Source organism: Osmia lignaria, chromosome 13, assembly GCF_051020975.1.
Source record: "Osmia lignaria lignaria isolate PbOS001 chromosome 13, iyOsmLign1, whole genome shotgun sequence".
Lineage (NCBI taxonomy): Eukaryota > Metazoa > Arthropoda > Insecta > Hymenoptera > Megachilidae > Osmia > Osmia lignaria.
Genome location: NC_135044.1, coordinates 4,474,866 through 4,495,920, shown reverse-complemented (window position 1 = coordinate 4,495,920; position 21,055 = coordinate 4,474,866). Strand labels below are relative to the sequence as shown.

Here is a 21,055-nt window from a genome sequence, read left to right as displayed (position 1 = left end):
AACAATATTTTAAAACGCGAGCTTTGCAGGTAGTTGAAATGTAATAATGCCGATCTCTCGACATGAAAAAAGCATCGTAGTAAATTGAAGACAGCCATAAATTCGTATTACCAGGCTCATTGCAAAATAAATTTCACTCTCTTCTCTTTCCCGTCATGTTAAAGATCCAATTTTTAAGAGGAAATCGTACGCTTACGAATGACAATACATATATCAGTGACAACAATTTTTTATTTGCTCACTTTAATTTCGACACATTTTTCGGTATTTTTCTAGCGAACTATAACAATATGAGAGATTCTAAAAATATTGGAATATGTCGTGAGCAAATTGGAAACACACGAAGAATAAAATATTTTTATTAAAACATTCTTTATAGCTCTACGGCAGTGCTTGATCTTGTAGTTTACGATTTAATGCAACAAAATTTTCAGCGCGAGGAAACAATGTGGAATCGATCTCATATTTTAATAATAGCCTTGTCCAATCGGCAATGTTCAATTTAGATTCGTCGATAAAATGCCTCTAGATTGAGCTTCGAATAAATAAAATCAGATCAACTATCAGATGGAATAGCTATAGATGATATAGATTTCGATGAAATTTATGGAACAAATTTTTAATTAATTGATCGTTCGATAAATAAAATCTATAAATATTTCGAAAGAGATATTTTTACATGAAATTGAAACAACTCGATAAACAAAGACAGTGTTCTTGATCGCCAAAAGCAAATAATCATTGTTCATTAACCAATCAATAGTTCTTGTCTATTTTTCGTTAAGAAAGCATTCTACGCGTGGAAATATTTATTCTCTGGTCTCTCGTTTGTTTCTTCTACCCTATTTTAGAACGAAGTGCATGTATTTCAGTGCACGACACAAAGACGTTACAACTTCTCAATCTTTCACAACGATAATGGAATTATTTACAAAGGTATCAAAGGAATAAACGAAACGAAATTTCAATTGACTTCAACGAAAACCGCTAAAAGGGAAATAATATCCCCTGTTTTCTTAGAAATGAAGTATCAAACCTTTTATTGTAATTATAATTAAAACTCTGGGGTTGCTTAAACTGAAAACAACAGGGTAGCACAGATTTCCTCGTTCATCAATAGATTTGAATTATCATCAAGCTTATACAGGGGAATACAATTCTCCTGGGGAAGAGAAACTCGGTTCATTCCAAGAAAGCACCCTTCGAAACGATTCATTTATTCTGTTAGACTAATCGTCGATCAACAAAGATTAATGTATCGAAGAAAATAAAGATTAATGTACCTCTTGTGTTTTTAATGAATCTGTATTTAACTCGTTTTATCCAGTGTGTATCAACCCTCTGCCACGTCGTTATGGACCTTCGCGATCAAATCAGACTTCCTTTAGGAAAATAGTGATATAAGGGAAGGGAGAATTTTCAAAATCCTTATTTTTATGATATTAATGTCAAAAGTCGTTTAGAAAGAAAATAATATTATATGTTGAAATAATTAATTCAAATATTAATTCAAATTTTCTCGCTTAAAATTGTATGAAGTCTCATTCGCTACTCTGTCATTTTCCCCAGGGACGCCTGCGGGAAAGGGTGGAAACACGGAATATCACTATTTTCCCTTGGAAGTATGATTTGATCGCGAGTGGACATCAAGTATTTCATAGAAATTTCAATTTTAGAAACATACTTATTTCTCTAACGTAATTGTAAATGGAAATATCGAGCAATAATTAATTAAGGTGTAATTACGATTTTTTAAAGAATGCATAAAATATTTCAAATCGAGAATAGAAAATGATAGAGCAGTAAAATACTGCGCGTTTTACATCGACTTCCGTGTCTGGAAGTAACTGCATTCAAGTTCAAATAAATAATTCGAAAGGAAAGTACAAAACATTTGCAAACAGGCGGAGGAAAGTGCAGGAAGCTGCTTCGTACTAGGAAGGTTTATTTTTATTCGTTGCCAGTGAAAGACGGTCAGATGACCAGGCAAGAGTTCTCGAAAGCAAATAAAGAAAGGGAATATGGTCTGTTGACGCGTTATCACCGCTTCCGTGCAGGAGGATGCTTCTTGCACAGACGAGAGGTTCCCTTGGGAAAAAGAGGAGCTAACCAAAGGGTTTCCCAGTTTCCCTCGTCTTTATTCGATAGTACGCGACCGCATGTGCAACAATCCTATCGAAACCAGGCTATCGATTAGCCGTATGTATCGCATTGTAAAGAAAATTACACGTTTCGTGTCTAAACTCCGTTTAACCATCCATTTCTCCAATTACAATTGTTTATAATCGCCAAGTATCTTTCTTCTAGCAGAACCTCGAAATATATAATAATTTCCGAAGGGAACATTTTCATACATTGCAAAAATAATGTTTGAAAAAATGGTGCAAGAAATACTTTGAATTATTACTGCTTCTAAGGGCAACATAAATTCTCTTAAAGTGCATCGTGAAAGGTCTGGAAGTGCAACGAGAAGAATGCAAGTGGGAGAAGAATGCAAGTTTAATGAGAAAAGCTGCAGCAACCAACATGACATTAATAAACATCCGACGATCGGTTTACGAGCTAATGAATTTGCGTCTACTATGGAGGATTCGCCTTGGGACGTGTAATTCATCTTACAAATCCTGCAAAACGTTACATCAGCTCCTAAAATCGACGACAGACGATCCTACATCTTGTTGATCCTCGTTACTTTCAGCAGAAATCATCAGTGAATTTTCTATTAGTGGCCTTCTAGTTTATGAGAAAATTTCATTGACCTCTGCCGATCCTAAGCCCCTTGCATGATATCATCGCGTTAACTCTCTTCGTACGAGAACTTCACATATTCCCTCGACCTATTTCCCTGAATTTATCGGCCGAAAGATTTGTATCAAACGTTTCCAAAATATCCATGCTAAATCAATTTCTATATTCTACTGCGACTTATTGTTAGATTTATCTTCGGTGTATTAATTTTATCAGAGTATAAATCAGATCTTCCAGTTCACAAAGAAAATTAAAATAAATCAACCCGGTTGTGATTCTATTTGATTCTATTTGAAATTTCAAAAATTTAACTACCTCCCATCGATGAAAAATTAATTTCTAAACAAATTTCTGAAACTACTTAACCCCCTCTTGTGTATCGATAAAAAGAGAGCATTAGTAAGTAGATAAATCCAAGATAAGATCCAAGAAACATCCCTGAGGGATATAATTTGAATACTACATCGTCTGAGTGCAATTAATTGAAGCATCGATTAAACGGGTCCCGTCTAGCAAATTTGCCCGGGGGTTATTCGCATTGAGACACGACAAGGAAGCTTTGAAAGTTCGAAATTAGGTCGATTGATGTAAACCACGTTTATTTTGACCGTGGAAGTACACGTGTCGGGAACAAAGATGAAGAGATACAACGAAGGTCAGCCAATAATGCTCTCAACATGGCCATTAACCGTGAGAGCACCTGATGCTGCATTCTCTTCATCATACCAAGCGTGCAGAGGTGCAACGTGAATCTCGCTAACGGTACGTTAAAACGACCTATCAATTAACCGTCAGCGATACACTTTTATCGATAAAACGAAAACTTTTCTCTTGCTAAGATGAAACTTGTACATGGGTCCCATCCTTCCCCCTCGGTGTCCTCTAGGAGACTGACCGTGGAGGAAAGAAGGCCCATCAATACGGAATATCTGAATTAATTTTTAAAATTCCATATATTTTTCAACTAACTATGCTCTACTGTAAAATTTATATAATCCTCTATTTTATGAAATTTGTGAACCTGGCAAAGGAAATGAAATAAAATGGTATTTAATTGAAATGATGACCCTAGGGAAGGTAAAGACGTAAGAATGATAATTAGAACAACGAAGATAATCGGATTTTCTAGCTGAATGTGGTAGCTTCAAAACTAACTGGAAGTCGACTTGAATCTAATTACAGCCAGACCAGGAACAAAGATTCGACTCGTGGTTAACCAAGATTTGACCAAACGCTAGTCGATAGCCAATTGAGATTTAATTGAAGCCTAACCAAGAAGCAATTAGTGGCGGACAACCTTCGCCAGATGTCCGATTAAAAATCTTATTTTACGCAACCCTATACGAACACTGTTCAACACGAACTTTCTTACGAGGCGATAAACAAGGATAGATATTATCTACAATTATTTGCATAATTAACCCGTTCAATATTGTAGAGATAAGCAGTGCTGAGAATTTCTAATTAATTAAATGATTAACATATAGAACGCGGTGGAGATCACCACTGATCAGTCCCATAAATTGAATTTAATTAATTGGAAAGAAGAAAAATTGTAATTCTGAGTAACATTAATATTGTAAGGTAGGTAATGCATAGGAAATTAAAATTGCAAATTGCAAAAAGATATTACACTGACAATTGAAAAATTAATCGTTCGTGTGAGTAATGAATTTTCTTCGAGTATTATCTACGACGATAAATATATTTTTCATGCACGCGAAATAAATGTTTGGAAAATATCGCGCATTAAATTTCACGGTGAAATCTTAACCATGATCTGGTATAATCGGCAGGAAATGTTCGTTGAAAAAAGTTGTAATAGGTGTTGTTAATAAGGCAATTTGCTCGAGCCAAAGGTGGCTGATCATTACCGTCGTATTCTACTTGCAAAGAATCACGCGTCGCTGCTCGTTCCCCTGAATAATTTCTCCTACAATTTATTTCATTTAAAGGTGCGCGTTAGGGTGAAATTAATCTATAAAGATATCCACCGTACTGCATTTCCTTATCAAGGAAATCTAGCTCGACAGTAACCAATGATTTTCCGTTATTTTAAAGGTACGAGACACGAGAAGAAAAACAGAAACGAAAGGTCGAGCTGCGACGATGATAAGAAGGTGCATGCAACGAAGTTCCGATCTACCAACGATAAAGAATTAACCCTTGTCTATGATCTGAATAACCCATTTGGAATTCAGTGAACCCTTGCCAAGTAAGAAGCACATCGATATAACATTTTGACTGATGTATTCAAGAAAGTTAAAGTACTACCTTAAACAATTTTATTTTCAATATTTCTTTGATTTTTGTTGTTGTTATTGTTGCTATTCCGGTGTGAATAAGAAAGTTCGAAATACGTACCGAGTGGGAAACAATCAAACGACTAAAAATCTGATGGGTAACAATGGAGTCTCGACTAAACTTTAACTGGGTGAAATTCATTTTTCTTTAGAAACTCAGAGGAATGAACAAGTTTGGAACTTCCATTAAGAAACCATTCCAGTAATCCTTAACCGAATTAAAGTGCAGAATAATTGGATTCTATTAATTACAATTTTTAATTCTCAAAGAAAGAATACTAATTTAGCACTTTAAATGCCACGGGGGTCGCATGTGACTAAATAATTAAAAGAAAACAATAAAAAAAACATTATTATAAATAATATTGTTATTCTACAAATAGTGTAAAATAGCAAATAGAAAGCTTAAAATTTGAAATTTAAAAATTAACCATTTCTATTTTTAATAATAATTAGACTTAATAATAATAAACTCAAATATGTTCTGCAACAAATATCCATTTTCACTGTGACATTCAACGTGTGATAAATTGCAATGTAATCGTTTTATTTTAAATGGAGTAATTAATAATTTCGAAACTCTATTGCTTACACAAACATACATAAATATAGTATTTTATTAAACTATGTCCTATCAGAATGAATGCAAATTAATTAATCCGTTCAGGTGCCGTATTTGCTCTACAAGCTTTAACCTATTTACGTCGTACACCTATGTATTTCGGTTTTACGAGTTTCAACTTACTGTAGTTCCCTTCAAAACACGGAAGGTCGCGTACACGTTCGGTTACTAAACATCCAAGTTTACGAACCAAGAGCGAATTCTTTCATGAAGAATTGTAAAAGAGTATGTGTAAACCTAACATTGTATATGTACCGTGTACAACATCAACAACGCACTATTTCATCAATGTATCAAATTACATTTGAAAGAAACAAAGCAGTATGAATAAGTTTATGAACAATAGGTTTAACCATTGAACGATTCTTTGTCATTAGTAATAGTCAAAGGTTTGTTATTCTACTTTCAATGTTACATTCTATACGTAATTCGTTTTACAATCTTTTCAAATAAGAATAAAATATTCATTGACAATGAGTCCTACCTTAATGGCGTCGTTGTCAAAAACAATGTCCTTGTCAGTAGACTACTTGTCCATGTTGATGCTGAATTGTCACTTTCACAACCGAATTACTGTAATAAAACACGATTTCACTGAATAAAAGATTAATCTGATACACGCAGTAGTTCTTTGATTGAAAATTGAGAAGTCATTAAGCCGACAACTTTATTCGCGAACAATGCATTGTTAATATCGAAGATATTTAATGTACTATATTACTTCGACGACGTATAGTTCAGTTACATAATGTTTACGCTTATTTTATTGTTAAATTGAACCGATAATCCACGTATAATTAAAACGAAATATTCTTGTGACGAGAGAACTTCGAAAACTACGAATCGTGCGGCGGCGCGGCGGTAACTGACGCTTCGTCTGAGGGAAACGTGACTCGAGGTGCGTGCGCAGCCCTTACCGGCGTAATGGCGGCATGACGCGCCGGCGCAGAAGCACGCGCTTCAGATTCATTTCAAATGAGTTATCGTCAGCACTGATTTAACAAATATTAGTAAAAATTGTTTCCTTATTAACAAAAACTTTTTTTAATGGAAAAATGTGCATTTCGTGGACTATAGAAGATACCTAATCTCTTCGGTGTAGTCTGACAGAACTAAATGGAACTAAATTTTTCTTACTTTTTCTACAATACTTCACGTTTTTAACTTATTAGATTTCGTGATATATCATATATCAAAAATGTGCTCCGAGATATTGAAATAACTGTTTTATGGGCACTGAAATGCTATAGACATCTAGCGGTTGCTTGGTAGAACTAACAAAATTGAATTATCCTTATTTTTCCAAATGCGTATTTACAGCTTTTAGTTTTATCATCCCCATTTAATTTTATTATTGTTTCACGCTGTTCGAAAAAAATAAGTACGGATCAGAACATATTACAGTAAGCTACCAAGGGGGGATATGTATTTATTTCTAATGATACTGACTGTATAACATTTAATAAAGCAGTTAATGTTAAAAATAATTACACATTATTATTTGAACTTAAAACCCACCCATACAAATTTGTTGAAAATGTTTAATACATTATACATAGTGTAATATAATATATTACACGTCGAAATAAATCCATGATTTAAAAAGAGAAATAAATTCAAATATGTTATTGCAACATATTTACATTTTTAGGGTATATTATCATTTTTATTTTGTATGTGGTTTTGCTTTCGGTTTTCGTTTATAACACTGAGCATGACTATGAGCTCTTAAGCTGTTAAATACTTTATTGTTCAATTTAACATCAAATCCTCCTGTGTCTCCTGTGTCAATACCAGGAGGAAATTGCAGAACTCTACAGGCATTTATCCTTGAAGACATGAGCATATCATGTTTAGTGACAATTTGTGATCCTTCACCCATTTTTTTATACCCACAACGTGGTATAGAAGCATACTCCTTTTCAATACTCTATAAACATAATAAATCCATTAGATTTACACAATTCCTAGCACGATAGGTTTGTCTAGGGAAATTATCATCCCTACCCAGGGGCGATCACCCCCGGGTTCCTGGGCCTCCCTAGACGCTCTCCCGGGTTTCTCCGGCAGCTTCCCCGGGTTCCTCTACCCTGGGGAATATATTTGTGGCATACTTACCACAAATCTATCAAAATCTCTTGTTGTATTTTCAACATCTGTGTCTTTATCATCATAGTCATCAAATGAACGAATTCGATGATTTGCATAAATAGTATTAACTGCAAAGAATAAAAATAATTTATTTACTATGTAATTTAATAAAAAATTAATATTACCTTTAGCATCACGATTGAATTTTTCCTCTGTGCGTGTTAATATCTGATCATATTCTTTGTTATACTGATCTTGCAACATATGTGCAATCACTTCATCATTATCTGTATCATTTGACTCATATATTGTACTATCTTCAATATCCGCATCATTTGTTATTTCAGTCTGGTACTTTTTTATTTCTCTACCATTAAAAGAAAAAATGGATTTCTTTACTTTTGATTTTCAAACATAATAAATAATAAATATATATTAATAAAAATGAAATAATAATAGATATAACCAATTGTTTATAGCTTACTTCTCTTGCAAACTATTGGCAAGTTGTTCTGAAGTTATCTCCACTAAACTGACAGGCCCTTCTACTGGTTGAATTTTTGCCCATGGAGTCGACATCGTAATAATAATTAATGAATATAAACCTAAAAAATACAGGATTAAAGAATATAACAGGATAAGGAAACATATTTTTATTCTATTTTTATTAATGATTATAGATACGTAAATGAAGGTTAAGTTACATAGCACAAAACACTGAATTAATTTAAAAGTACATCAATGCCGAATTTTCATACAAAATGAAGTTAAAACTTTTGCCAGTTTATTGTAACTAAAATTTTATCATAATTGCATACAAATTTTATTTCACGAAATTGTGCAATCCTTCTGATTGTTCTAAATGATACTGCAAAACGACATTAATGGTCATGATATGTTTGTTAAAGATTTAAAAGAAAATTAAAAGAATCAGATTTACCTTAAAAATAGAATGACTAAATTAAAAAATTTGGAAGACGGAAATAAATAAAGAGATAAATGATTGTGAACAGGAACACACTGAAGTCGTGTATATGACTCAAGTGTATATATATACGTAAATATGACATGAAGTTAAATCAATGTCAACTCGCAAAAACATCGATACGTTCAATCGATGTATACCGCAGTTCACCAGAGTCCATAACTGCGAAAAGACCAGTTTTCGTTCTTTGCGCATCTCCAGTACGCATCTTCGCCCTGATTGGCGATACTCCCAAACGAAGTGGAAAGCGATTAGCAGAGAGCTCGCTGCGTTCCCCCACCATCTTCCAACCTGCGCGTCGCAGTTATGCTCTGGTGAACTGCGGTATAGTAATATTTTGGTTGTAACTTATCTTGGTGTAGCAAATTAAAGAGACAGGAAGGTTTAAAATATATTTCTGGAGGAAATTTAGGATTTTTTACTTAATTAAATTTTATATTGAACTATTTTGTTTTCAACAAGTCCTTAAGTATAAAAATTAATGAATGTGTCGTTTTACTGTGTCGTTTCAATTTCTCCTAAATATATTTGTTTATCACTAGATCCAGAGCAAACTATAAAAAAAGAATATATTTAGAATGATTGTAAAATATACTAATATCTACGATTTTGTATGCATTACCAATTGGTTCCTTTGGATGAAAATCGATATCGTTTACAGAACCATTATGACCGGGTAATTTATACAATATCCTACGACTTGTAGTATCCCAAACATAATGAAACCTATCTGATGATCCAGATGATACTTTACTACCATCTGGTGACCATGCACACCTCAAAAGATTCTGTAATTATCGAAATAAATGAAATTACGAAGTTCAATAGTGCATGTGAAAAAATCCGAAAACACACCTTTTCAAAATTATGTTGATGTCCAGAAAGAATTTTAACACAACGTTCGTAAGGAGCAAACGGCCTTACATCCCAAATTCTTAATGTGTTATCCATAGCATTAGAAAGTATGTAGGAACCATCTGGACTAAGACTTAATCCAGTTATGGTATCAGAATGTCCCTTAAGCTTATAAAGAATAGAGTTTTTCCTTAAATCCCAGACTTTTATATCATTATCTATTCCACCACTTATAACTTGTTCTGCTGTGTCATTAAATGTTACAGCAGTGACCTATGTAAACAAAGGAAATAAACAAATGTTGATAAATTCAAGAATTTGTGTAATTTAAATTCTCACAAAACATCTCTTTACCTGATATGTATTGTTTAGTGTGTAACACTGTCCTCTTTTCCTAGGATCCCAAACACGTATAGTACTATCATCACTACCTGAACAAAGTTGTGTAAGACCTCTCCTTGCTCCAGAAACAGAGTTTACAAAGGAGGTATGACCTTTCAGTTTTTTAATCCTAGTTCCAGCCACTATATCCCATAGACCTAGTGTCATATCTGTACTAGCTGTGTATAAATGATTACCATCAGGACTAAAATGTAATTCCATGATTGCTCCACTGTGTCCAGTCATTACAGAAATATTTTCACATTCACCATATACGTTCCAAATAACTGGAAATTGTTATTACATATTTAACTGCATAAAATATTTTCAAGTCACACATATTTAAATACATACAAATTTGTCTATCAAAGCCTGTAGAAGCAAGATATTGACCCTCAGGATGAAACTCAAGAGAAAATATATCTCCTTGGTGGCCCTCAAGGAGCATAATTGGTGCAAATAAGTTAGATGTTCTTGGTGGTCCCTATATAGTAATAAAATAAGTTTTTATTATGAAAATGACCTGAAAAACATGTCGAGTTAAGGTTAGTCTCGCTTACATTCTGTACAACTGCTTTTTCTCTGCTACTAAAGACCACTTCATTTTTAGTCCTTTTTGAAGCAGGAACTAATGCTAAAATATCATCCCCTTTACGTTTATCTAAAATTGGCATACTGAATAATTTAAATTTTTATTGTATCCACAACTCTTCATAAACAACCTTATGACACAAAAATACAAACTTATACAGATGGTACTTCGATTATTACGATTACACGGCTGCAGAAACTATAGATACAAAATGATTGGGAATACCTTTGTTTTCAAGGAGTTACTTATCGTTCTGAGGGTTCTAGGGAACCCCAGGTGAAGTAGGTAATGAAGCACTTCTTACTTATCATGTGGTAGTCTGCAAATTATCGAGTAGTTTCCGTTGTTTCCCGATAGATGGCGATAGTGCTCCCTTCTTTAAATTTATGGCGGTCTTTTTAAAGTATAAGTTTGCGAATCCAAGTTCATCAAACAATTGTTTCAATAATTTTTCAGTCTTGTGCTGATTTTAACTGATTTCTAATAAAATAGAATCAAAGATCAGTTGATAGTGATTGGTGTGGTAAGACAGTCACGGTCTTAATAACTGTGCTCTGTATGTGCAGATCTAATCTCATCATGGGTTGTCTGGAACCCCAAAACCAGCCATGCCATGTTCAGTCCTGTTGAATTTGTAATCACTAACTGCTGTTTATGAAATTTTTACAGATAGTTACATATTATGCAATTATTCCAGTTATTGTTTAATACATCTATTTATTTATAATACATGATAAGAAATAAATATAATCTTAAACTTGTTAAGTTACAATTTATTAAATATGGTACACACATTTACGTGTAGTGTACTATTTACTATAAACATTTTGACACATTTTTGTTTAATAAATTTCCCCTAATTTACAATTATATTTATCGCAATATGATGACCATAAAATTATCTCATAAATACACATATTTACAGGTGGTCACTATTGCTAAAGAAAAATTGTTGTGGTTTTTCATTCAAATAAATAATCAAGTAACAAGGTTTTATAAACGACAAAATAAGATGTTCCTATAAAAACATTTAACAATACTTGTCTTCCTGCTCTGAAATTGATCGTCAGTCTTGTACTTCACATTGTGTGAAAAACCACATATGTAAAATTTTTTAAATAGAAGGAAATTGGGCCTAATGATGTTAGTGAAATATCGCTGAATGACGCAACATTTTTTTCAAATAAGAAAAAGAAAATGTGCCCTTCAAATTTTGAACCTATCAAAAATCAACAATTTACAAATGCGTAAAGTAATATAATTTAATATTGTACTATACACAAATATACAGGACACTCATCATCACCTTTTTGTACCTGAACAGAACAATATTTTTCTTATATAATTTGAGCTTATTTCAACTACCCGAATGGATATTTCAACGATCGAACTTACTACAACAGCATAGTTGTTGGATTCTCCATAAAGTTCTTAAAGACAGCTAACCATTGAGCTCCTACAGCACCGTCTATAGTACGATGATCGCAGCTGGCAGTGACGGACATAAATTGAGAAGTTGTGAATCTAAAACAACGATGCAGATATTAGATCCAAAACATTAATAACACTTAGGATGTACTTACCCTTTCTCATTGTCGGCAGGTACCAGTCTTGTTTCAGTAGTACCTATGGCAAGGATGATGGATTGAGGAGGATTTATAATGGCAGAAAAGTTTTTAATGCCAAACATTCCTAGATTTGATATAGTGATAGTTCCTCCTTGAAATTCTTGTGGCTGCAATTTTCCTTCCCTTGCTTTAGTAGCCAATGCTTTAACATCTTTACTGATTTGAACTATACCCTTTGTATCTGCACTAAAAACTATTGGTGTAATTAGGCCGTTTTCTGTACTAACCGCTACACAGACATCAACATTGTTAAATCTAAAAAAAATATATTGCGACATTAAATATTTGGAAATCAATTGTTTAAAGCATATAACGAATAGCAGGGCGATAACATACTGTCTAATAACATCACCCATCCACGCACTGTTACCCTCAGGTATTTTTTTACAGGCCATCGCCATTCCTTTGATAATAATATCGTTTACACTGAGTTTTACTTTCTCTTTTTCTAACATTTTATTAAATTTCTCCCGCATTGCTAAAGCGGCATCCATGTTTATATCCACTGATAAATAGTAATGTGGGATAGTTTGTTTGCTTTCCAAAAGACGTTTAGCAATTACTGCTCTAATAGTGGATACAGGAATATCCATTCCTGCTGGAACATCCATTGCTGGTGCTCCTGCTACTGCTGCTGCTGGTTGAGCACCAATCGCCGGTGCCCCTGCTAAATCCTTTACTGTTACAGATCCATACAGTCCTGTACCTTTTAAGCCCTTTAAAGCCGGAATTGTTTAAAATTTACGATTCCTAACATACAATGTAATCAGTGATATAGTAATATAAACCTAACTTAAAAGTTACCTGCAAACTGAGGCCTTTCTCTGCTGCAATTTTTTTAGCTAATGGACTGGCATATATTCTATCACCGGATGGTACGCTTGGAGCACCCATTGGTTTTGCAGCTGCAGGTGCTGGTGGTGTTACTGGAGATGGAGGAGGAGTAGATGGTGTAGGAGCAGCTGGTGCAGGGCCAGGAGGTGCAGCTGCTGGGACATCTGGAGAGTCATCTTTAAAATCTTTGAAAGCAGCTACACTGGCTTCATCTGATACAATTATACAAACAAGTTTTCCAATAGGAACATTTTTTGTTCCTGCTGGTACTAAAATCTTTGCCAAGTAGCCTTCTTCCGGTGTTTCAAAGCCCATTGTTGCTTTATCAGTTTCAATTTCTGCTAGTAAGTCACCTTCATTCAACTTGTCACCTATAATAAAGTTATAAGAAATTAGAAATCATTAATGGTTTAATCAATTGTAATGAACTGTATCCCTCACCTTCCTTTTTCTGCCAACTAACAATAGTACCAGTTTCCATAGTAGGTGATAATGCAGGAAGTTGTACTCTGAGATGATCAGGATAATCAGCATAAAATCTAACTTGTTGCCTTCCTGGGATCACCATAAGACTTAAGGTATTGTGTACCTGAATCCTGAACACCAAACAAGAAAGCACTGTTTTACTCTAAAAAATGTTAAGAATTAGAAGACAGTGGAAAGCTGACTGAAGATCTTGGATGCAACAACTTCCTCTGTGAAAATATTTGTTTAACAAAAATGAAATTTTTAAGATTGCGACTGTGTGTATATTTGAATGTAATCGAGAAACAACAGGTGGAAATAGAACTTTGAAGGAGAATGGGAAGTTGGGAGTAATGGTAATGAGTATTCATTCATTCATTCATTCATTAAGGTAACTTTAATAGCTAATATGAGTGTAAATTTTAACCAAGAAACGACAGTACATTTTATAAAGAAACAAATGTGATTGTGACAAAAATATTAAATACCTCTGTAGATATTTTCTGTGAAGACATCGTACCATGCACCTTACGGTGGTCGTCCGGACGGAATTTCGTAGTATAGCGCGTGCCAATTCATTGCGCAGACCTGTTGTCGTTCGTATCATATCTCAAATGATTCGAGGATCTTTTACTACCGATTTTAGTAGCAAGTCGCGAGAAATTCCACGTTACACGAAGTTTTTCTTTAAAACACTCGGACAACGAACGTGTTCCGAGCGTGTCAGTACTGTGGGGTTATCGCGAACTAGGAACGGACGATACGAATGTACCGAATGAGAGGTCGTTCACAAGGTCACGTGGCATTAAGTTTAAAGGTAGTTTTCAAATGGGGCAGAGATCATTAATCGCAGATTAGAAAATGTCATCGAACCGAAAAAAAGAGGATAAAAATAAAACAATAACAATATTCCGTTTTTGTTTGATCCAAAATCGAATTTTATGTCAAGGTTTCTTGGCTTATAACCAACGATGTCAATGATAAAATAGAACGGTACATACATACTATGATCCGTTGACTTACGTTTTACTTAGCGCTAACGATATCAGTGGCGATTAGAGGAACTTAATCACCTTACCGACCTTCCTATTCTTTAAAATTCAAAGCTTCAATAATCTTTTATACATAATCTTAAATATGAAAAAACGAGGTACCGGTAAAACGACGAAGACGAATATTACCGAAAGTTTGGATCAAACTGGATTTGGAAAATTTACATTTCATAACGGAGATATATATAACGGCGAATATAGATGGAATTATACCCAATCTGTTTTAGTCAAAGAAGGTCGATGTTCTGTAAAGCACTCATTCTCTTTTAAACATTATTAATCGTGTATATTTTACACAGGAAGAGGAATATATACTACCGATAACTTTGACGTTTACGATGGCGAATGGAACAATGATTCTTTTGCCGACACTACAATTCACATTCGGTAATTGGAATTCGCTCCTACTTATTACTATGCTATTACATAACGATAATAAATAAAGTTAAATTTAATTGTTAAAGGTATAATAACAACGCTCAGTATCGAGGTAGAGTCGAACCAAACGGTACAATGAACGGTCCTGGAACGTATACATTTCCGGATGGATCTTCAATTGAGGCTGATTGGGTCAATAACAAACCACTTACGAATGTTATCTACAGAGAACCTAGAGGGTTTGAATGGACACTTGTAAACGTGACGGATAATGTAAAAATATTTAGATCACTAATTATGATGTAAGATTAACATTGCAATCGTAATTACAGGCGATTTCTTTTTCTCCTGGAAATCATTTCTGGCGTGATCTATTATCTGATCAAAGCACCACGCATTCTACCGAGTCTTTCGGCGAAGGGGAACTGAATTAATTCAATGAATGCACTTTTATAGCCTAATTGTTCTCGATTAATCCTCTTTGTATATGGAGGGTACCCTAAATCGAGATGTCGCGGGCCTAAACAGAGGATTTTCGCTCAAACTAAACACAGTTTTCTTTTGTTCCTGTATGAACTTCTCATATTCTCTTTTGTCTTTTATGGAAGTCCAACACCTATGCAAACACAATAAACGTTTATAAAAAGAAATTGCAATTTAATCATAGTTTACTCGAGAGATACTTACTTCCAAATCAGTAAACAAATGATTCCAATAAATAATATTACAAAGATGATCACAGATGAAATGACTGCTGTATGTATCGGAGTACTGCAATACTAGAATCGTCAGAAGATCTCGATGAAAAAAAGGGAGAAACGTAATAAAAATATTCAGTACAATAAGCTGTGTATCTTACCTTGCTTCCGATTTTCAAAGAAACAACATTGTTTTGCTGGAACTCGTATACGTACGGTATGATACAGATCGTTTGATCTTTTTTCGTTTTTACAACACAGTAGTGTTCGTTTCCTACGAAACACAAGAGATAACAATATTCTAATGATATCGAAATTAAGATTCATTAATCTATCAAGTGGATTGTTACCTTTGTCAACAGAGTCGACTAGTTTGGTTTCGTAAGAGGTTTCGTTAGTCTGGCAAAATTCGTCCACATTCTGAGGATCTTCGATGGTGGCATTCACGCAAGGATTGTAAAGAATACAGAGAGCACTACCACCCGCGCTGATCGACGATTCGCAGTAAGTGCCCCGATAATAAGAACCGTCTGTCGCTGTAACATTACATCTGAACGGACACCAATTTCAGTCGTTTACAAAATTGAACAATTTAACGAGAGTTATGTAAAAACGCACGAACCGACATTCTCCACAATCGCAGTAGCCGTGACCAGCACAGACTTCCTTGCTTCCTGGTGCCACGCAGGGATCATCGGTCGATGGACACTGGCAGGCATTTCCTTGCCAGCCTTCGATGCAATGGCAGACACCACATTTACAAATTCCTTTGTTCGAGCATTCTATACCATCGATCTAGAAGAGGATTCATTTGACTTGACGGTGCTTTTAATCCGTTAATATCTTATAATGATCACCTTGTCGCATCCTGAGCATTCGCAAAATTGTCCCGTGTAGCCCTCGTCGCAAAGGCAGCTGCCGCAAACGCATTCGCCCCTGTCGGAGCAAAGTTTCGTCGAGTTAGCGGCTATACATTGCAACCTGTTCTCCATCGGCGAACTTTCGTCGCAATCGCATTTCTCGCCTGTTCAATTCATCGACATTAAAGTTCCATCCACGAAGAGGATCTACACGAGTTACAGCTACTGTTCTTACCAGACCAACCGTTGTTGCACTTGCAAATACCGCACTCGTCTGTTCCGTGTTCGCAGGGAGAGTCTTCGGAGTCCTTGCAATTGCAACCGCATGCCAGCTCAACTTCGACTACCACTTGAGATACCTCAGAGGCCAGCGCATCCTCGATCACGATTGTTTGTTTCTAAAGAACATGGTAAATATTACAGGAAGGGTAAAAGATTCAAATTAATTGAATTCAATTATGTACCCATAGACTCTCGTTTCTTGGACACTTGTCGATCGACAGGACAACCTTGAAGTCGTACACCTGGCCTTCCTCTATATCCTCGCACTCGGAGGTGTTCCATTCCAGTACGTTCGCGTTGCCGCAATTAGAAAAATATTCAATTCGCAGTGGATACGAGGAATTGTCGCGTAAGATCACCTTCGAGGTGATTTGATGGTAAGCACTTTTGATGATTTCCAGTATATTCGAACTGTCGCTGGTCAAAGTAGCAACCCTTGCTTTTTCTTTCAGCAACGCGACCGTTGATTCGTACTCGCTACGCCGATCCTCGGTCACAGCGAATATCAAGTTGATTTTGTGCTCCTGTAACAGCCTAGACAGCTCTCCCAAAGAACAGTAATCGTACTTGGTAGCCAGAGAGTATTGGCCACGCTTATCGAGATGACACTTGAAGTCCTGTCGCGTCACAGCACCGCCTAGCTAATTAGAAACACATCAGACACCTCACGCATCCTGTCTGTGCCGATTATATCGATTCGCGTTACCTTTCCTTCGCCAGCAAAATGCAGGTATCCATCGGTCGCTACCAGGATGATCTTACGTGCATGCTGCACCCAGCCAACTTGTTCCTTGCAAAGGATCGACTGCACAACTCCGTCCAACGCGCCCTCCAAGTTGTCCACGTTTCCAGTTACACGGCTTTCATTTACCTGAAACTCGTCTTGATTAAAAATTTTCGATTATTTGATTATCTCGAGATAGATCAAACGCATACTTCTTTGATAAACCGTTGAATATCGTGAGTCAGTTCCAGGTGGTGTTGAAAGTCGTAAAGGGGCGAGCAAACAGCGTGCTCGCTCTTGCAAGGATTATCCTCGTGTCCTGGAAATATGTACGGCATCAGGGGTTTGTCGGCGTAGCTGCCAAAGCCTAGGCGAAAATTCTTGGTGAACGTGCCGAACGTTCGACTCATGTCTCGTCCTAAACTGGCCAGGGTCTCTTTGTCGTCCTTCATCGACCACGTCAAGTCCATCAGGTAGTACAAGTCCAACGGGTAATTTCTAAATTATTTTTCTCTATCTTTATATTTTCACCGTAGACTGATTAAACGTTATATTAATCGCGTAGGTACGATTCAACGAATTCTCGTCGTTATCATTAATGAATCGAGTAAACAAACGTACTTGGCTACCCGATAACGGATCGGAATCTCGGTCTTGGAATGGGACTGAATCTTGACTTTTACTCTTTGGGGCCTCAACTGGATCGGCGTACGTCCTGCTTCCAACACGTCCTGAAAGTCCGAGTTCTCCAGGATGTCCATCGATCCTAGAGAATTGCTGCGAATTTCATCCAAAGGGCAGCCGAATGCTTTCAACCTTTCCGGTGCGTTGCATCGTGATCTTCCAACAGTTGAATTCGAGTAAGACTGAAAATACAAAAGTGAAGTTAACTATCCGGACTAGCACGTGCAAAGTAACTAAAAGCGAAAGGATTCAGGGGATAGAAAATGAATTCAAGCATTACTGTTCCAGTTAGAACGACATTTACCCAGTCACTGCACCACGAACAGGAGAAACTGGCCTGCAAACAATTTTCACAGGTATTTTGAGAAACGCACAACCTGAGGATCTTCGTCTCCGCGCTTTCGGAATCTTCCCATTCGCGGCACAGAAGAATCGCGAAGAATACAGCTTTAAGAAGTCTCATCTTCAAGATCTCAGTCAACATCCAGCTGCTCGATCTTCTTTCGATGAGAATCTTTGGTCCATTCTTGAGGAGAACTCGTCTACGTTCGCGATTACTATAAATCTAAACGTTACTTCTGCAATCGGCACCGAATGGTACCTGAACGCGACTGTTCTCGTTATCTATGCTACGATAACGACACGCGTCGTTCTCGTACGTGTTGGGAAAAAAAGACGAAAAAAATGTGTGCCGATTTGCTATCTCTTCGTTACAGCGAATCGACATTTATCTTCCACTTGAATCCGAATCAATGGTCGCAAATAGAGACCGGCACGATGTCGCGCGCTCGGTTAGTATTCAATATCTTCTCACGTTTTCATCGATCTTCTTCGTTTTCCAACGATCGATCGTTTCGCTCGTCGGCAAAGTATGTATGATGTAAAACGACAGACACTTGGCGAAGCGAACGCGTTCGACTGGACGCATCTCATAGTCATCGACGTCGTTACTATTTTGCTGTGGACCTAAACGATTCTAGCTGCCAGCTAACATTGTCTCCTATGTCACGTACATGTGACAGATAGACGATATCGATGTTTCCATGTACAGGGTGTTCCCGACAGAGAGTGAGTTTGAAATTATACAGCCACGATTTCGTTTCATCCGGTGGCCTAGTTCTCAAACGGTAACTATGTTTCTCGTTTTGAAGAGCGAGGAAAGAAAGCTGCTCGTTTCGTTGTAAATTGTAATTCTGTCGGAAAGACACTTGTGCAATGAACAGATGGTTTCTTGCTTTTCTTTTTCTTGGTCACTTATTGACTCGCGATACCTGATGTATTATTTGCAGTTATCGCGAAACAGATATGTTTTCGTTTATTGTTACGAGCAGCCTTGTAAGTATTGTCAATGTTTTGCTACAATGTTTGCATACATTTCATTTCGCTTGAGCGTATCTCAATAATGCGATGACGAATGTGGTATCGTAACGCGATATCATTATTCCTGCAGCGATGATTGAAAAGAATACTAACGAGTTAGAGTCGACGTAGACTAATTAAGATCTGTCAGTACGAATGAATTACTTACATTAGACAGAAGTTAAAATGAAATGGAGGAAAACTGTGCTATACTCTTCTGAAGGATTTTTAAACACGAATAGATAAAGAAAACGATAGAAAAACATGTCAAGTTATTCGTTCCAATACGATTGCAATGCAATGTTTATGCAATTTATATCCGAAGCGTATGTTGTTCCATTATCGCTGCATTTCGTTGACACAGTAACGGGAAGAAATAAAAAGCCGCGACTGTATGTACTCTTCCTTGTATAAAACGGGCGCGTTATCAATTGCTGACATAATCGTGAAATTCTCGTTTCGAATCGTACATCTGCCTTTCCGCCTATCTGCATTTATATGTATTTTCGTTTCGCGATACATTTATGTTAACTACAAGATCATCGATATTTTGAAAATTATCACGAGTATTATTTAAATATATTACTCGTCGTTTGAGAAAGGATGCGCATAATTTTTGAAGGGAAGAAAGAAAATATGGAGCGAAGTTGATCGGCAAACAATCAACTCGAGGAGACGACGAAACCTCAGTGAAAGCCGGTCATTTTGCATTTCGTAGTTTCTAATGCCTTTATGCATCGACAATCGCGTAATTATACGATTTCTCGAATTATTGGGTCGTTTACGATCAAATATTTCAAACGGAAAATGATACATTTACTTGTAAATCTAGGCAATGAGCTCGAGATGCATAAATAATATGATAAAATAGAAATCCGATTTTATTACAATGTTCATTTATAAAGTAATCGGTCGTATATCACGAAAAAACATATGGCACTCTGTACTAAATAATATCGTGTATCCATCACGATGAGCTTGCCTCCGTAAATCATCAAGATCGATAGTTTAAAATAGGTCAATGTTTAAAAATTACACAAACTTTATTTTTCTTTCCTTCTGTTCCTGCTTGACATCGGCGTGTCGTTTCACAACGATTCGTTAAGTTGCTACATACGGTTCGATAAATATACACGCATTTGTTCCTTTACAACCACAAAGTACAAATTACAAATAGAAAAATCCTTACTCTACCCTTACGCTATCCTTACGTTAGTGCTGATCACATAGTTGCCGATTGTATAAATTGTACTTCTGTAGTTTGGACCAGTTGTTTTTTTTACTTGCAATGTCACCAGCAACAAGTAACTCTAAAATATCATTATTATTACATAAAAACATCGAAATACACGATGAAAGTTTGTGCAATGCCTTCCAGGAGACATAATGCATTTAAACAACAAGATCCAACGATTTTGATATACATATGCTTTTAAAACCTTCCTCTTTCTACTAATGTCACTGTGTATATGTGCGTCTGTTGTTGCCTTTTTTATCTGTTCTAACGAGGTTAA

General features: G+C 35.9%; 6 protein-coding genes across 16 annotated transcripts in view; 1 reads left to right on the top strand and 5 right to left on the bottom strand.

Moving 5' to 3' along the window:
* Positions 1 to 7,028, bottom strand: part of Dh31-R (Diuretic hormone 31 Receptor) — a 63,922-nt gene extending 56,894 nt beyond the window's left edge. For all 3 annotated transcript variants that reach the window (XM_034319907.2, XM_034319906.2, XM_034319909.2), the window contains exon 1: positions 6,158 to 7,028. The gene's annotated coding sequence lies outside the window, so the exon portion shown is untranslated. The remainder of the gene's footprint in view (positions 1 to 6,157) is intronic.
* Positions 7,029 to 7,188: 160 nt separating this feature from the next.
* LOC117602214 (serine/threonine-protein kinase RIO3) lies at positions 7,189 to 8,851 on the bottom strand. 3 transcript variants are annotated; one of them, XM_034319943.2, is made up of 5 exons: positions 8,705 to 8,851; positions 8,249 to 8,369; positions 7,950 to 8,131; positions 7,792 to 7,892; positions 7,189 to 7,603 (listed from the first exon to the last, which is right to left on the bottom strand). In XM_034319943.2, the coding sequence occupies exons 2-5, from the start codon at positions 8,341 to 8,343 to the stop codon at positions 7,340 to 7,342; spliced, it is 642 nt and encodes a 213-aa protein (XP_034175834.1). In that variant the 5' UTR covers positions 8,344 to 8,369; positions 8,705 to 8,851; the 3' UTR covers positions 7,189 to 7,339. The 3 variants fall into 3 exon arrangements, with proteins under 3 accessions (XP_034175834.1, XP_034175835.1, XP_034175836.1); XM_034319944.2 differs by lacking the exon at positions 8,705 to 8,851 and adding an exon at positions 8,583 to 8,668; XM_034319945.2 differs by lacking the exon at positions 8,705 to 8,851 and adding an exon at positions 8,449 to 8,467.
* Positions 8,852 to 9,009: 158 nt separating this feature from the next.
* On the bottom strand, positions 9,010 to 10,768 carry LOC117602207 (U5 small nuclear ribonucleoprotein 40 kDa protein). The gene is made up of 6 exons (XM_034319934.2): positions 10,546 to 10,768; positions 10,340 to 10,469; positions 9,959 to 10,272; positions 9,605 to 9,877; positions 9,372 to 9,537; positions 9,010 to 9,303 (listed from the first exon to the last, which is right to left on the bottom strand). Exons 1-6 carry the CDS (start codon positions 10,657 to 10,659, stop codon positions 9,245 to 9,247), a joined length of 1,056 nt encoding a protein of 351 aa, XP_034175825.1. The 5' UTR covers positions 10,660 to 10,768; the 3' UTR covers positions 9,010 to 9,244.
* A 581-nt stretch (positions 10,769 to 11,349) lies between these two features.
* Positions 11,350 to 14,134, bottom strand: muc (dihydrolipoamide S-acetyltransferase muc). 2 transcript variants are annotated; one of them, XM_034319901.2, is made up of 7 exons: positions 13,993 to 14,134; positions 13,481 to 13,635; positions 13,010 to 13,410; positions 12,542 to 12,921; positions 12,161 to 12,460; positions 11,973 to 12,101; positions 11,350 to 11,893 (listed from the first exon to the last, which is right to left on the bottom strand). In XM_034319901.2, coding segments are annotated over exons 1-7 (1,485 nt in total). In that variant the 5' UTR covers positions 14,112 to 14,134; the 3' UTR covers positions 11,350 to 11,892. The 2 variants fall into 2 exon arrangements, with proteins under 2 accessions (XP_034175792.1, XP_034175793.1); XM_034319902.2 differs by lacking the exon at positions 11,350 to 11,893 and having other exon boundaries at positions 11,900 to 12,101.
* LOC117602216 (uncharacterized) lies at positions 13,701 to 20,879 on the top strand. 5 transcript variants are annotated; one of them, XM_034319947.2, is made up of 9 exons: positions 14,642 to 14,792; positions 14,856 to 14,943; positions 15,021 to 15,207; positions 15,267 to 16,136; positions 16,784 to 16,902; positions 16,963 to 17,151; positions 17,227 to 17,971; positions 18,064 to 18,358; positions 18,471 to 20,879. In XM_034319947.2, exons 1-4 carry the CDS (start codon positions 14,642 to 14,644, stop codon positions 15,366 to 15,368), a joined length of 528 nt encoding a protein of 175 aa, XP_034175838.1. In that variant the 3' UTR covers positions 15,369 to 16,136; positions 16,784 to 16,902; positions 16,963 to 17,151; positions 17,227 to 17,971; positions 18,064 to 18,358; positions 18,471 to 20,879. The 5 variants fall into 5 exon arrangements, 4 of the variants coding, with proteins under 4 accessions (XP_034175838.1, XP_076547701.1, XP_076547699.1 ...); XM_076691586.1 differs by having other exon boundaries at positions 15,267 to 16,902; positions 18,064 to 18,321; XM_076691584.1 differs by having other exon boundaries at positions 15,267 to 16,902.
* Positions 15,406 to 18,666, bottom strand: LOC143305998 (integrin beta-nu). 2 transcript variants are annotated; one of them, XM_076691574.1, is made up of 12 exons: positions 18,487 to 18,666; positions 18,120 to 18,364; positions 17,711 to 17,996; positions 17,481 to 17,645; positions 16,957 to 17,415; positions 16,728 to 16,890; positions 16,490 to 16,656; positions 16,255 to 16,427; positions 15,983 to 16,182; positions 15,794 to 15,906; positions 15,622 to 15,713; positions 15,406 to 15,550 (listed from the first exon to the last, which is right to left on the bottom strand). In XM_076691574.1, the coding sequence occupies exons 1-12, from the start codon at positions 18,664 to 18,666 to the stop codon at positions 15,406 to 15,408; spliced, it is 2,388 nt and encodes a 795-aa protein (XP_076547689.1). The 2 variants fall into 2 exon arrangements, with proteins under 2 accessions (XP_076547689.1, XP_076547690.1); XM_076691575.1 differs by lacking the exon at positions 15,622 to 15,713 and having other exon boundaries at positions 15,411 to 15,550.
* Positions 20,880 to 21,055: the final 176 nt, after the last annotated feature.